Source organism: Macaca thibetana, chromosome 5, assembly GCF_024542745.1.
Source record: "Macaca thibetana thibetana isolate TM-01 chromosome 5, ASM2454274v1, whole genome shotgun sequence".
Taxonomy (NCBI): Eukaryota; Metazoa; Chordata; class Mammalia; order Primates; family Cercopithecidae; genus Macaca; species Macaca thibetana.
Window position 1 is genome coordinate 41923813 of NC_065582.1, and position 16073 is coordinate 41939885.

Here is a 16073-nt window from a genome sequence, read left to right on the forward strand (position 1 = left end):
TCATCACTGAACAAATCACACGGAAGAGTCAAGACACAGAACCCTTTCCATTTGGCTTTACTTCATTGCTTATACTATAACCAAACTAAGCTATGGTTACTTTTTATTGAAATACATATACTTAAATATATATATTTCTATATTGAAATATATATTTCTATATTTATTGAAACCTACATATTTCTATATATAGAAATACATATTTGTATATATATTGAAATGTATTTCTATATATATTGAAATATATATATATTTCAATAAAAGGTATAATTCCACTTACATAAAAAAATTTACATTTAAAAAGTTACATTTTAAAAGTTTACTTCCTGCCGGGCGTGGTGGCTCACGACTGTAATCCCAGCACTTTGGGAGGCTGAGGCAGGTGGATCACCTGAGGTCAGGAGTTCGAGACCAGCCTGACCAACATGGTGAAACTCCGTCTCTATTTAAAAATACAAAAATTAACTGGGCTCAGTGGCTCACATCTGTAATCCCAGCTACTCAGGAGGCTGAGGCAGGAGAATCGCTAGAACCTGGGATGGCAGAGGTTGCAGTGAGCCAAGATCATGCCATTGCATTCCAGTCTAGGGGACGGGGAGAGACTCCATCTCAAAAAAAAAAGTTTACTTCCATTCAATTCCACAAGTATTTGCAGGGGTCTCTATCTTATCACATGCATTAAATCTAGGACTTCTCAACAGTAGCACTCCTGACATTTTGGACCAGATGATATTTTGTTGCAGAAGCCTGCCCTGTACCCTGGAGGGTGTTCAACAGTACAGCTGTCCTCTACCCTCCAGGTGTCTGTAGCAACTCCCTGCCCTCCTCTAACCCCCAGCCCCAAAACACACAGTTAAAATACATTATATCAGTGTCTCCAGATATTGCCCAATGTCCCCTGGGAGCAACATCACCCACAGTTGAGAACCTCTGACTTAAAGGATTATCTCAACATGTGTTCTTCATACTTCCTGTGATTCCTTTTTGCCTTGGGCCTCCCTTCCTCTGAGTCGCCAAACTGGTTACCTAATCTTCAAGAGTCAGTTTAAAAAATCACTTTCTTCAGTAAGCTCTCCCAGCCAACCCCACACTCCCCCATGCTGCTCATCTCCCACAGCACCTTAGACCTTTGAACTGTTATTTGCTTCTAAATCTTCCTGGTCTATGAGTTCCCTTAATTTCAAGTCTTTTAGTTTCTAGTTTATTGTTGTATCCCTCAGTGGCAAAAACAGTCAACAATTGTCTAGGTGCCTGGATGTGAGGCTCTATAAAACGCTTACAAATATTAGTACAATTAATGCGTTACATAAACATTCTCATATTCAGTCAAATTGCATGGGCTTCTGAAGGCAACATGCTCTTAGCTCACTCTTTTAAAGTGATAAACGGTACAGCATCATGCAAACAGATGCTGAATAAAGTTGCTGGTATAAAATCACTCTAAAACACCTAATGCTTCAGATACACAGGTGATTTCCTCCTCTCTTCTTCAACATAAAAATACAAGTAAGTGAATTCTACAAGTCAGAAGCATCTTGCCATCCTTTCAAGAGTGATATGGGAACCAGGCAAAATGAAACCAAATGTAATATTTGAAATGTCAGATTAACGAGAGCAAAACGGGAAGCATTTTCTTTAAGCAGTGCCTGAATGCGATGTGTGGGAGAACTTTCACAGAACGGATAATTATTTATCAAGTAAATGTGTGGGGGGGTCACAGCACAAAGTGGCATGTGGCAAGCATGCCAACGAAGCTAACAGCATGTTATATAACACAATTGTTGGGGCGGGGGAAGGGTGATATTCCACCCTTCAGGGAAGAAAGCTACACCTCCTGACAGACTACAGCTTGCCATGGAAAAAACATCCATACAAAATACAATGTCTCCAACCTAAAAAAATGAGTGACTTAATCATTTCACAGCCCATGGTCTCTGAAATGTGGCTGACGTCATGCAGTGATAGTTTATAGTGATTTAAGACCCTTCTTTTAGCTATGGTATTTATCTGCAGCTGTGTTCCATTGTTTAAAATAGCTTTATTGAGATGTAAGTCACACCATAAAACTTACCCACTGACAATGTACAGTTCAACAGCTTGTAACATATCCACAGAATTGCATAACTATCACCAAAATCAATTTTAGAACATTTTTATCACCCTAGGAAGTAAAAAGAAAACCTGTACCCATTAGCCATCTCTTCCCATTTCTTTCCAAACCTCTAGACCTAGATAATCACCCATTTACCCTCTATCTATATAGATGTATCTGTCCTGCACATTTCATATAAATGGAATCATATATACATGGCCGTTTATGACTGGCTTCTTTCACTTAGCATTATGTTCTCAAGTGTCATTCATACAGTAGCATGTATTAATTTTTCATCATATGGCTATACCACATTTAGCCATTAATCTCTTAATAGATATTTGGGTTGTTTCTACTTTTTGGCTATTATGAATAATGCGTCTATCAACATTCATGCACAAGTTTTTGTGTAAACATATGCTTTCAATTATCTTGAATGTATAGCTAGGAGCAGAATTTCTGGGTCAGATAGCAATGTTGTTTCATTTTCTGAAGAACTGCCAAACTGTTTTCCAAAGCAGCATTCCATTTAAATTCTCACTCTCAGTGTATGAGGATTTCAATTTCTCTACATTCTTGCCAGTACTTGTTATTACCTGGCTTTTTATTTATAGCCATCCCAGTAGGTATAAACTGATATCTCATTGTGGTTTTGACTTGCATTTCCCTAACAGCTAACAATATTAAGCATTTTTCATGTGTTTATTGGCCACTTGTGTGTTTTGTTTGTTTGTTTGTTTGTTTTGAGATGGGAGTCTCGTTCTGTTGCCCAGGCTGGAGTCCAATGGCGTGATCTCAGCTCACTGCAACTTCCGCCTCCCAGGTTCAAGTGATTCTCCTGCCTCAGCCTCCCGAGTAGCTTGGATTACAGGCACCCACCACCGCACCCAGCTAATTTTTGTATTTTTAGTAGAGACGGGGTTTCACCATGTTGGCCAGGCTGGTTTCCAACTACCGACCTCAGGCGATCCGCCCACCTCGGCCTCCCAAAGTGCTGGGATTACAGGTATGGGCCACTGCACCCAGGCAACCACTTGTATATTTTCTCTGAAAAAATGTCTAATTCAGGTCTTTTGACCATTTCATTGTTACTTGTCTATATATTATTGAGTTATAATGGTTCTTTATTCTAGAAACAAGTCCCTTATCAGACATGATTTTCAAATCTGTGGCCTTAAATGCTGTCTCTTAGCTGAGAAAAATTCAAAGTAACCTTTTGGTAAATTGAGGGAGAAAAAAATGAAGCACACATCCATCTAACCATTGATAATCAAAGTAGTAATAGCTAGCTGGGCTCCACCCCACCCTCCATTAGCCATTCTCCCACTGGTTCTCAGTAATAGTAAAGTACTAGAACAACACATGGACCTCTGAAAACAAAAGACAGCAATTTCCCAACCTTGGGATTTAGAAGCCTCCCTTGCAACTAGGTGTAACCACATAACTCCATTCCAGCCTGTGAGCAAAAGTAGTCTATGCAACCACTGGAAAATGTCTCTACAACCAGAGGACAGTGCTATGTGATAAATGGAACAGTGCCACATTCTGTCTCATGCCTCGAGTGGCGATAAAACTAAACCATGCTCAAGAGAAATCAGGATTATATCAGCCATGATCTGGCAACCTCTGGGCTTCCCAAACAAGAGAAAAAATAAACTTTAACCCCATTTAAGCCAGTTTATTTTGCCTTTTTCTGTTATATGCAACCAAATCTGATCTGAAATAATGCCACAAGTAAGTAAAAGCTCTTGATTTATGTCTACACAGATCAAAGGCAAGCCCCGGCTCCACTGTGCTATCACCTACTTCAAAATGCTACCAGGCTGCTCTTTCAACACAGGAAATAAAAAAATAGCAAAAACAGATACTTGTAAAGACAACAAAATATGTTTATATTAGACATATACAATCAACTGCAAAATTGCTACAAGAAGGTACCCAATAAGAGGGCCAGGTGTGGTGGATCATGCCCGTAATCCCAGCACTTTGGGAGGCAGAGGCGGGCAGATCACCTGAGGTCAGGAGTTCAAGGCCAGCCTGGCCAATATAGTGAAACCCCATCTCTAGCAAAAATACAAAAATTAGCTGGGTGTGGCGGTGTGTGCCTGTAATCTCAGCTACCTGGGAGGCTGAGGCAAAAGAATCACTCAAACCTGGGAGGCAGGGGTTGCAGTGAACCGAGATCATGCCATTGCACTGCACACTGGGTGACGAGAGCAAAACTCCATCTCAAGAAAAAAGAAGGTACCCAATACGAACCTTGTACAAACTGCAGCAGAAATCCATTTATAATACCCACACACTCCACAACAAGTTAGGTTTATTTTTCTTGAAGCAGAATGAAGACACTAGAGCTCACAGTATAGCGGTGTGGTGCAGAAGAAGAGGACAGCTGACTGACAGTTGCTTGATTGAATCTAATCACAGTTCAGTCACTTCTGAGCAACAATTCAATTTCATTTAATCCCGTACAAATCTGATAAATGTCCACCATGTATAAAGCATTACACGTGGTATTGTGATACCAAGTAACACTAAGTAAAACAGTGTTCCTACCCTCATGGAATTCATAATCTAATAGACAAGGAACAAATTACTTATAATTCCCTAATTCCTGATTCTACCTAGGAATCAGGAAAGTAGACAAGAGAAGAGCCTATCTCATTCACATTTTTCACTAAATAATGCTTTCAAAGCCCCAAAATTACAGATCTCAAAGCACATTCACCTCCTGCCAGCAGATTTTGCTCCACACGAGACTAAGACACAGATCGTGGGGGATGGCAGGAAATTAAGGGTCCCCAAACAGTATCTACTAGTAACAGCAAACCAGAATAGATGTTTCTCTGTTTAGAAATGAGGAAATAAACCATTAAAAGGCGGTGGGGGGGTCTGTCATTGTTTTTAGAAAGCAGCTTGATCTTTTAGACTAAAGAATATGAACACACCAAGAAAATTATTTTCCAAGTTAACCAAGGAGCTTTAGAAAAAGTTCAGACTTAAAATAAGTATGTATAACTTTTAAGAAAAAGTAAAGATTTATATATTAGTATCTATATGGTAGGAATGAATTCATATACCTATGTAACACGTTAGAGGAATGTAACTACCCCCCTCCCACTCCCAAGACTTACCGGAAAACTTTCAAAGAACAATCACCACCATTCCCCACATCTACACTGTTTGAAATGCCTTTTAGACACCCCGGAAGCAATACTGAGTAGGCAGCTGGATATAAGAAGCTACAGGTCAGGGACAAGATCCAGGTAGAGATAATAAATTTGCAAGTTACCAACATACGGATGGCACATAAAGTCGTAAGGCTGGACAAGGTCATAAAAAAGTGTGAGTGAAGAGCAAAAACAATGAAGGGCTGAACCCGAGAGAACTCCAACATCCAGGGATCTGGAAAATTAAGAACTGGCAAAGGAGTATAAAAAGTGAAGAAGCCAGAGATGTGAGAGGGAGGTGTGCTGTCCTTGAAGCAAGCATGTGATGGAGGAGAGAGTGATGGGCCATGTCAGGGATGTCGTGAGGAAAAGACCATGAGTACTGGGAATCGACCACCAGGTACAGCAACAGGGAGACCACTGATGACCTCAACAGTGGAGAGAAAGGACAAAGGCCTGAGTAGACACTTCAAAAGAGAAGATGAAAGAAATACGAAAAAAAAAATTTTTTTTTTTTTGAGACGGAGTCTCACTCTGTCACCCAGCCTTGAGTGCGGTGGTGCCAACTCAGCTCACTGCAACCTCCACCTCCCGGGTTCAAGCAATTCTCATGTCTCAGCCTCCTGAGTAGCTGGGACTACAAGCGCCCACCACCAAACCCAGTTAATTTTTGTACTTTTAGTAGAGATGGGGTTTAACCATATTGGTCAGGCTTGTCTCTTACACTCCTGACCTCAGGTGATCGCCCATCTCGGCCTCCCAAAGTGCTGGGATTACAGGCGTGAGCCACCACACCTGGCCAGGAAAGAAATTTGAGGCCATAAATAGAACAGCTTTTTGAAGAATTGCTGCTGTTTATAAGAGTTAAAAAATGGGCAGTAAATGAAAGGGAAGGGTGGTTTCATTGGTGATGGTGGCTGTAGTGGCTTTTGTATTTTAAGATGAATGAAATAAGAGCATTTCACATGCTGCCGGGAGGCAAAACTAATGTTAACAAGAAAGAAAAAGTAGAGTTGCTTGAGTAATATCCTGGAGCAGCGGACAGAGGATGGGAAGAGGAAATGGAAACACCTGAACAGAGGAGTTGGCCTCCATCAGGAACACAGGCAGCTCCCACAGGCAGGGAGGAAAGGCAGGGTGTCTGGGCACTGAGGGTGGAGGTGGGTGTCTACAGCAGGAAAGAGCTCTTGTTACAGCTTCTATTTTCACAACAAAATAGGACACAAAGTCATCAGGAAAGGGAGGCAGTGTCAGAGCTTAAGAGAGAGAGGAAAATAAAAAATATTCAACTGCGAGTATACAGGAACTAAGGAAACACAGTATGGGCCAGACAGGGTGACTCACGCCTGTAATCCCAGCACTTTGGGAGGCCGAGGCAGGCAGATCACTTGAGTTCAGGAGTTCAAGGTGAAACTCCGTCTACTAAAAACACAAAAATTACTCAGGTATGGTGGCACACACCTGTAGTCCCAGCTACTCAGGAGTCTGAGGCACAAGAATCGCTGGAACCCGAGAGGCGGAGGTTAAGGTGAGCGGAGATGGTGCCACTGCACTCCAGCCTGGGTGACAGAGACTCCAACTCAAAGAAAAAAAAAAGAAAAAGAAAACACAGTAGGATCAGTGGCTACCATGAATAGCTTATTGGAGGACAGTGGTCATGTATCTGAAGTGATCCCATGAATACAGTAGAACTTGCTTCTCTACTCTAGAAAGAGAGAAGGCAGAACTGAATCGTAAGTTGGCATTGTGCAAACAAGCAAAATAAAGAAAGAAAGAAGCGGCGGAGTGAAGGGTATTAAAAAGGGACTGTGATGAGTGACTATGAAATTTCAACCAGTTAAGGAAGAAAGTGAGTGCACGAACAACAATAGACTGTAGGGCTTAACTGGGGAATCTAAGGGTGCTTATTAGGAAAGAAGGTGGTATCAGAAAGAGAAAGTCTTGCAATCCGGATTGCTGAGGACTGCAGTTCCTTGCAATGACAAGGTCTAAGGAATGAACACCGGAAAAAACGGCTGAGGTACAGTAAAGAATAAGGTCACTGAAGGAGAGGAACTTAACAAATCAAGATGCCAAGCACTGAAAGGATCACCTGAAGTCATACTGAAATTACCAAGAATTGTAAAAAGAGCAGAGTTGGCAATGCACAGGTTGAGTATCCTTTATCCAAAATGCCTGTGACCAGAAGGGTTTTGGATTTCAGATTTTTTTGGATTTTAGAATATTTGCACTTACAAAATGAGATAGATACCTTGGGAATGGAAACCAAATCTCAACAAGAAATTCATGTATGTTTCATATACACTTTATACATGTAGCCTGTAGTTAACTTTGTACAACATTTTTAATAATTTTGTGCATGAAACAAAGTTCTGATTACAACCCACCATATGAGGTCAGGTACGAATTCTCCACTTGTGGCATTATGCCAGTGCTAAAAAAGTTTTGCATTTGGAAGCATTATAGATCTCAGATTTTAGGATTAAGGAGCTAAAGATTCTAGAAGCACTACAAAATACAGAAAAAGGTAAGAAAACTACATATTACAGAGAGATATACTTTCAGTGTGAAACCATGAGAATGGATGGATACAGAAAAACAACTATAGGAAATGGAAACATTTAAAGGAGCAACAGCTGAACTGGAGAGGACCAAGAGATCTGAGGAGAACCAGAATAGTTAACTGTCAGGGAAGTAAAAGGATGGAGAGTTTCAGGAGGTCAAACATGAATAACCAATTAAATGCTGCCACAGCCGCCAAGCTCTGTACCCAGTTTCCTCCCAGGTTTCTCTTCATAATGACCCACAGCAATCTAACTCAACATGACTGATACGGGTTGGCTGTGCCCCCACCCAAGTCTCATCTTGAACTATAGCTCCCATAATCCCCATGTGTTGTGGGAGGGACCTGGTGGGAGGTAACTGAATCATGGGAATGGGTTTTTCCCATGCTGTTCTCATGACAGTGAATAAGTCTTACGAGATCTAATGGTTTTTATAAAGGGCAGTTCCCTGCACACATTCTCTTGCCTGCTGCCATGTAAGATGTGCCTTTGCTCCTCTTTCACCTTCTGCCATGATTATGAGGCCTCCCCAACCATATGGAACAGTGAGTCCATTAAACCTCTTTTTCTTTATAAATGACCCAGTCTTGGGTATTTCTTCATAGCAGTATGAAAATTAACTAATACAATGACCCAAACTAATTTCACTATCTTCCCCCATCCTTATGCCCCCACTTTGTTTCCCACCTTAGTAAATGGTACCTCTAGCTACTCAAGCCAGAAACCTTCCCCGCTCCTTCACTCTCTAACTGCAACATCCCGTTTATCCCCAAAGATCTACCCTACTTGGCTCCATCTCCACTGCCACCACACCAATCCTGGCCCTCTCACCCTGTCCTTAAACGACTTTCTCTTGTCCACTCTTGCCACCTCCACATCTTTCTTACTCTGCCAGAATGAGCTTTGAGAAATACAAATATAATTGTCACTTACTGCCCTGCTTAAAACTATTTAATGGATTAAGTCCAAACACTTCAAGTTCAGGCCCTTGCCCCATCTCAAGCCTCTTCTCCCATTCTCTCTGGCTCTTGCACTAGTGATGCTAGGTGTCTCAAATACATCACGCCCTCTCCTGTCTCCAGGCCTCCACATGCGACATTCACTCTACCTGGCACATGAATCTCAATCCCAGCTGACTCCCGATAACCCTTTAGTTATGAATTTACATGTCAGATCCTCTGTGTGCCTTTCTTTAACCACCTAAACTAGATTAGGTCCCCTGCCAGGAGTTCCCAGAAAGGAGCTGTGGACCTCAATGGAAGTAAATTAGAGACTTCTGCAAGAAAAAAGAGGGAAGCTAAAAGGGGGGGAATTCAGGCCCCTATGCTTCTTTAATAAGGGAACCCACTTTTTTTGCTTTACATATGCATTAACATGAAATTTTATTTGAAAAGAGGGTCTCCCTATAAAGCACTTGAAAACCACCAGAATAGATCACCGACCTAAAGTCCTCCCCTGTTCCAAGAGTCTCCCTACAGGTGTTATCCTTCATATGTTAAGCACCTCCATAGGAATCCCTCATCAATGTCTTTGAGGGGTGGAGAGTAGTTCCAATCATAGCAAGGATTATGGCTAACAAAAAAAAAAAAAAATGGGGATGATCAAGGTCTCAGAGAAAACTAGATACTTTGGATGATTAAAGTGATTGAATTGCATTATAGACGTACCCTGCTTTCAAAACTAATCAGATTCACCTCACTTAACATATTCTGTAGTAGACAGCACTGCTAACACATCTTTGTCAATTATTTAGAAAACATTCTGACCATATGGTGATCTGCAGAGGCTTATAGCACAGTGGTTAAGAGGTAGGGCTCAAGCTGGGCGCAGTGGCTCTTGCCTGTAATCCCAGCACTTTGGGAGGCCGAGGTGGGTGGATCACTTGAGGTCAAGAGTTCAAGACCAGCCTGGCCAACATAGTGAAACCCTGTCTCTACTAAAAATACAAAAATTAGCCGGGTGTGGTAACGTGCGCCTATAATCCCAGCTACTCAGGAGGCTAAGGCAGAAGAATCACTTGAACCTGGGAGGCAGAGGTTGCAGTGAGCCGAGGTTGCACCACTGCATTCCAGCCTGGGCAAAAAGAGTGAGACTCGTCCAAAAAAAAAAAAAAAAAAAAAAAAAAAAAAAAAAAAAAGAAAGAAAGAAAAGAGAAAAAGGTAAGATATGGGGCTCTAGGTAGAGAATGCAGGGGTTCAAATCTCAGCTCTTCAACTACCACTAGCTACGTGACCTTGGGGAAATTGCTCAAATGCTCTGTGCCTCAGTTTCTCTTTTTTTTTTTTTTTTTTTTTTTTTTTTGAGACAGTCTCGCTCTGTCGCCCAGGCTGGAGTGCAGTGGCCGGATCTCAGCTCACTGCAAGCTCCGCCTCCCGGGTTCACGCCATTCTCCTGCCTCAGCCTCCCGAGTAGCTGGGACTACAGGCACCCACCACCTCGCCCGGCTAGTTTTTTGTATTTTTTTAGTAGAGACGGGGTTTCACCGTGTTAGCCAGGATGGTCTCGATCTCCCGACCTCGTGATCCGCCCGTCTCGGCCTCCCAAAGTGCTGGGATTACAGGCTTGAGCCACCGCGCCCGGCCAGTTTCTCATCATAAAATGGAAACAGTGACAACTACCTGAGAGAGCTATGGCAAGGAAACAGCTGAGATAAAACACGGAAGCATTGACGACAGTGGCACTCAGAGAGGAATCCAGTGCTACCCATGGGTGTGTGCACACAGATGTATGCTCGACTTGTGTTATGCTGACTGATTCCCTATTTAAAGTTTGGAAGAATTCTTATTGGCCTGAAATGTAGGCCAGGCATGGTGGCTCACACCTGTAGTCCTATGACTTTGGGAGGCCAAGGTGGGAGGATTGCTTGAGTCCAGGAGTTTTGAGACCAGCCTGGGCAACATAGCAAGATCCAACCTCTTTTACACTGACATTCTCTTCCATATTTTTCCTATCTTGGCAAAATGCTTATTTAACCATTCATCCTTTTCACAGTAATGCCAAAATTATCATGGTGCTTAAGGGCCTGTTTTTATGTGTAATAAATGGTCCTCAATTCATTTATTATAAAAGCACTGCTCCTCCCTCTCTGTACTACCCCCAGAGACTCAACTGTATCATCTAACAGAGGAAGCAGCATCAATTACTTTTGTATTCCTGGGTTCTGACCTGAGCTTTTGCTTTAACAAATCTCATAAGCTTTTATTGTACAAACATAGAACAGCCTTATCTAAAAACCATCACTGCCAAAACCAGGGCTGGCAAGGAATCACTGTACTGTCAGCCATTAAAAAGCAAATATTCTATGTGCACTAGGATTTTCCTTAATGCTACTGGAGGACGTAGAAATTAATGCCAGACAAGTCGTAATAATGACAAACAAACCTTTCTCTTCTACTTCTTCCTCTCTGGCAAAGACTCTTTTAAAACTAAATAACTAGAAGTCATACAATAAGAAAAAAAATAATTCATCTTTGAATAAACAGAAGGAGTTTGCCTAAGACCCTCCATCACATACAGGATGTAGACACTGAAAACTCCCACAAGTACAAATGAATGTTGTTCTGCATTAATAGCTAGCTACTATCACCCCTTTTTAGCTTTGTCACCCAGTTCCTCTTGCCATTGTTCTCTTCATGCTACAAATTAGGCTTGGATCAACAATGAAAAGCTCCAAGGCAATTTTTTTTTCCTTTTAGACGGAGTCTCACTCTGTCCGCCCAGGCTGGAGTACAGTGGCACCATCTTGGCTCACTGCAGCCCCTGCCCCCTGGGTTCAAGTGGTTCTCCTGCCTCAGCCTCCCATGTAGCTGGGACTACAGGTGTGCGCCGCCACGCCTGGCTAATTTTTGTATTTTTAGTAGAGACAGGATTTCACCATGTTGGCCAGGATGGTCTTGAACTCCTGACCTCAGGTGATCTGCCTACCTAGGCCTCCCCAAGCGCTAGGATTACAGGCGTACCCACTGCACCTGGCCTCCAAGGTTATTTTTTAGGTGACAACCCTGGTTAGAATGACTCCTAACTAAATCAAGATGAAACTATCACCCCATAGCTAAACCCGGTGACCAAGACTAAACGGCTTATAATGAACACACAGCCTGGAAATACAGCAAGGTAACATTTTCCCAGGCCATGGAAATCACAGTTGCAAGTAACCTCTATTTTTTTAATCATTTTTTTAAAACGACTCTTTCACCATGTCCAATGATTCCAATAACTTACCGATCAGCAGCTTCTATGTCAAAACAAAACCTTCTGTCAATGGAGTCAGTATGCCTCTTGGTGCATTCTTTCAAAAAGAACACCTCTCCGTCTCCCTGCAAATAATCATTTTGAACAGTCTCAAAACCTACAGGATAAGCATATCAACACTCAGCCATTCTATACTGGAGAGCAGGGGAGCAAGGTTCAAGATCTTAAGTCCCTTCTCTTTACCCTATCCTCTTTCAAAATGGCTTTTTAAATGCTATTTAGAATCTAAAATATTAACATTTTTGTCATTTTCCTGATTCTTTTGAGAAGGGAGTCTCGCTCTATCGCCCAGGCTGGAGTGCAGTGGCACAATCTTGGCTCACTGCAACCTCCACCTCCCAGGTTCAAGTGATTCTCCTGCCTCGGCCTCCTGAGTAGCTGGGATTACAGGCATGTACCACCACACCTGGCTAATTTTTGTATTTTCAGAGAGACAGGGTTTCACCATGTTGGTCAGGCTGGTGTCGATCTCCTGACCTCAGATGATCCACCCACCTCGGCCTCCCAAAGTGCTGGGATTATAGGCATGAGCCACCATGCCCGGCCATTCTCTTGATTCTTAAGATTTTCTAGACGTTACTGATTATGGTAATGTTAAGCCAGACAATACCAATGTTCATTTTTTTTTTTTTTTTTTGGACAGTCTTGCTCTGTCACAGTTGCAACTAACCTCTATTTTTTTAATCATTTTTTTTAAATGCCCAGGCTGGAGTGGTTCCGCCTCTGGGTTTAAGCAACTCTGTGACTCAGCCACCCAAGTAGCTGGGATTACAGGTGTGCATCACCATGACTGGCTAATTTTTATATTTTTAGTAGAGACAGGATTTCACCATGTTGGCCAGGCCAGTCTTGAACTCCTGACCTCAAGTGATCTGCCCGCCTTGGCCTCCCAAAGTGCTGGGATTACAGACATGAGCCACTGTGCCTGGCCAAACGTTAATCTTTAAAGGTAGATTAACAGTACAGTTTTTAGATATTGGAATACTGTTAGTCTCTTACTGTACTCTTTTTTTAGTGTAAAAATTTATTTCATATTATGTCATACCACATGTCACAGACAATATGTGACTATTTTTGGCCTATAAAAATTGTAATTCCATACAGGTCAATCTAAAAGTACACCAATAACCCTAGATTAAATATTTTGATAATCTAAAGTTAGAACCATTTATCTTGGCAATTTCTGTCTTTCCTATGTGAATCACCCTGAATTTATCTTTACTTAATTTGCAATGCAGAAATACAGGTGCTCAGTAAAAGAACAACTATATGAAGTGTGAGTACATACTTACTGAACATTTTCACATTTTCCAGAACGTGAAGATCTCTAAATAACATTAAGATATACAAATATTCAAAATCTCCAGCTATATTCCATAACATATTTATTATTATTTGGAGGCTAAAACAGAAAGGTATCACTAAGCAGAAATATCTCAGGGCTTGAATTGGCTCTGACAGGAAACTCAGTCTCAAACTTAATGCTTCAAGAGCCATCTCCTCACTTCCTTCTCCTCACCATGACTAATTTTCCATGTCTATTTCATTATTATATAAATGTGTTTTTATTAAAAGCTGCTTTAAATATTTTTCAGGGAAAGGCATCGTGTAAGTAAATAGAAGTGAACTTAGGTTTTGGTTTTGTTTTTTTATTCATCTAAGCAAAACCATACCCATTCACCCAGCAAGCAATGAATTAACCTGCTTTCTTAAAAATGTGTTATCAATTATGTTCAACATTGGTGGGAAGAGTTTTGTTTCTAGACCATTAATTATTGTAATAAGCTACAGATTCCATTTAAAATACATATAAAGATCACCTTTCTACACAGCCAACTCTGTGAGGTCGTCTTGCTCTTTTCTTACTATCACGCTCTGCTGTTTTTATTTCAGGGGGAGCAGTTAACTAAATGCATTGCAAATACCTATGTGAGAACTTTGTAAGACGAACTGAACAACAGTAAAATTTATTACAGATCACTCTTCTTTGTTTTTAGGCTATGAATACATTTGTGCAAGTCAGCACCATTGTATAAATGCTGAGGAACCACTGAGTCATGAAAGCTTGCTGTCAATGTTACCTTTATCTTAAACAGTGGCATAAAAGGGTTCTATTGTTCACCTAAAAAAATACCTAGTGGTTAAAACTGCATATTCTCACTCATAAGTGGGAGATGACAATGAGAACATACAGAAACAGGGAGGGGAACATGACATACTGGGGCCTCTGAGGGGGTGGGGGGCTACGGGAGGGATAGCATTAGGAGAATTATCTAATGTAGATGACAGGCTGATGGGTGCAGCACACCACCATGACACATGTATACCTATGTAACGAACCTGCACGTTCTGCACATGTAGCCCAGAACTTAAATTAAAACAAGAAAAAAAAAATCTAGCGGTTTAAAACCCAAGCATGCAATTCAGAAAACACATACATTGTTCCGTCTTCTGGCCCATTTTACTTAAAAACAAAACAAAGATTTTAAAACTAAAAATGTATCATCAGTGAATATAAACCATTAAAATGACACCCTCAAACACTACCTCTGACAGACTAAAATCTATTCCATGTTGAATCAAATACTTACAAGTTTCCCTCCAGATCTGTGCTCAAATGGGATCATGTTGAACTTCTTCGCTGCTTTTCGATACATGCAATAGTGTTTTACCCAACTGGAACCAAACGGAGCAGGCCCTTCAACAAAAAAACAGCCCTTTATATTTTCCCTCATAAATTAAGCAGATATGTAGAGCTATAAATACATTACTAAAGAGGAAAAGTGTAAAAAGCAGCAACAGATACAGTTGAATCAATGAAACAGCTCAGCAATACTGCTGGTTCTAATAAGAAAAGGGAAAATAAGAACAGGTGCTTTGAAACAAAACTCTAAAACAGATTTAGCAACACAGAAGTGATTTAAAGACATACTGTTTAAATATTTTGCCAGAAAAATCAACAGTTATCTCCTACCTGAAAATCTCTTAAATGTAAGCTCAATTTTTTGTTTCTAGGTATTAAGAGCTCACAACGGTTTGAAAAGTTGCATCCCATATATGAGATGGTTTGGGATTTAATTCTGGCCTCTCAAAATGATAGAATTATAGAGTCATAGTGCTAAAAAGCATCTAGTCTAAAAATCCACCTAATGCACTTTAAGTCCATGAACAGCACCCTGGTAAGCAGCTGCTCTTACTGATGATTGAAAGCTAACCTTTAATAATGAAGTATGGGCGGGGCGCGGGGGTTCATGCCTGTAATCCCAGCACTTTGGGAGGCCAAGGCAGGTGGATCATGAAGTCAGGAGATGGAGACCATCCTGGCGAATATGGTGAAACCCCATCTCTACTAAAACACAAAAAATTTAGCCAGGGTGGTGGTAGGCACCTGTAGTCCCAGCTACTCGGGAGGCTGAGGCAGGGGAATAGCCTGAACCCAGGAGGCAGAGGTTGCAGTGAGCTGAGACCGCGCCACTGCACTCCGGCCTCGGCGACAGAGACTCTGTCTCAAAAACAATAACAACAACAACAACAATTAGCTGGGCGTGGTGGTGGGTGCCTGTAACCCCAGCTACTGGGGAGGGTGTGGCACGAGAATGGCTTAAACCCAGGAGGCAGAAGTTGCAGTGAGCCGAGGTCGCGTCACTGCACTCCAGCCTGGGTGACAGAGCAACACTGTCAAAAAATAAAATAAATTAACACTGGTATTGTCTGGCTTAACATTACTGTAATCAGTAAGGTCTAGAAAATCTTAAGAATCAAGAGAATGGCCAGGCACGGTGGCTCACATCTGTACTCCCAGCAAAAAAGAAAAACAAGAAGTAGGAAGAATAAGAAATTTAAGACAATAGGAGTGACTGTCCAAGTATGCCCCAGAACATTCTGTGAACCCCTTTTCCACTCTAAGTCAGCAGTACCACCATCAGGGCTCACAGGACAGTGCTGTATGTCAGAGGGACCTCTAGCATCTGGAACTTCACATGCCAATACAAGTCC

General features: G+C 41.5%; 1 protein-coding gene across 4 annotated transcripts in view; it reads right to left on the minus strand.

Annotated features, from left to right (window-relative positions):
• The window catches only part of ARHGAP10 (Rho GTPase activating protein 10), a 333877-nt gene that overhangs the window by 172833 nt on the left and 144971 nt on the right, over positions 1-16073 (minus strand). For all 4 annotated transcript variants that reach the window (XM_050790898.1, XM_050790899.1, XM_050790897.1 and 1 more), the window contains 2 exons: positions 14669-14775; positions 12048-12142 (listed from right to left, as the gene is read on the minus strand). In XM_050790898.1, coding sequence (XP_050646855.1) covers positions 12048-12142; positions 14669-14775 — 202 coding nt within the window. The remainder of the gene's footprint in view (positions 1-12047; positions 12143-14668; positions 14776-16073) is intronic.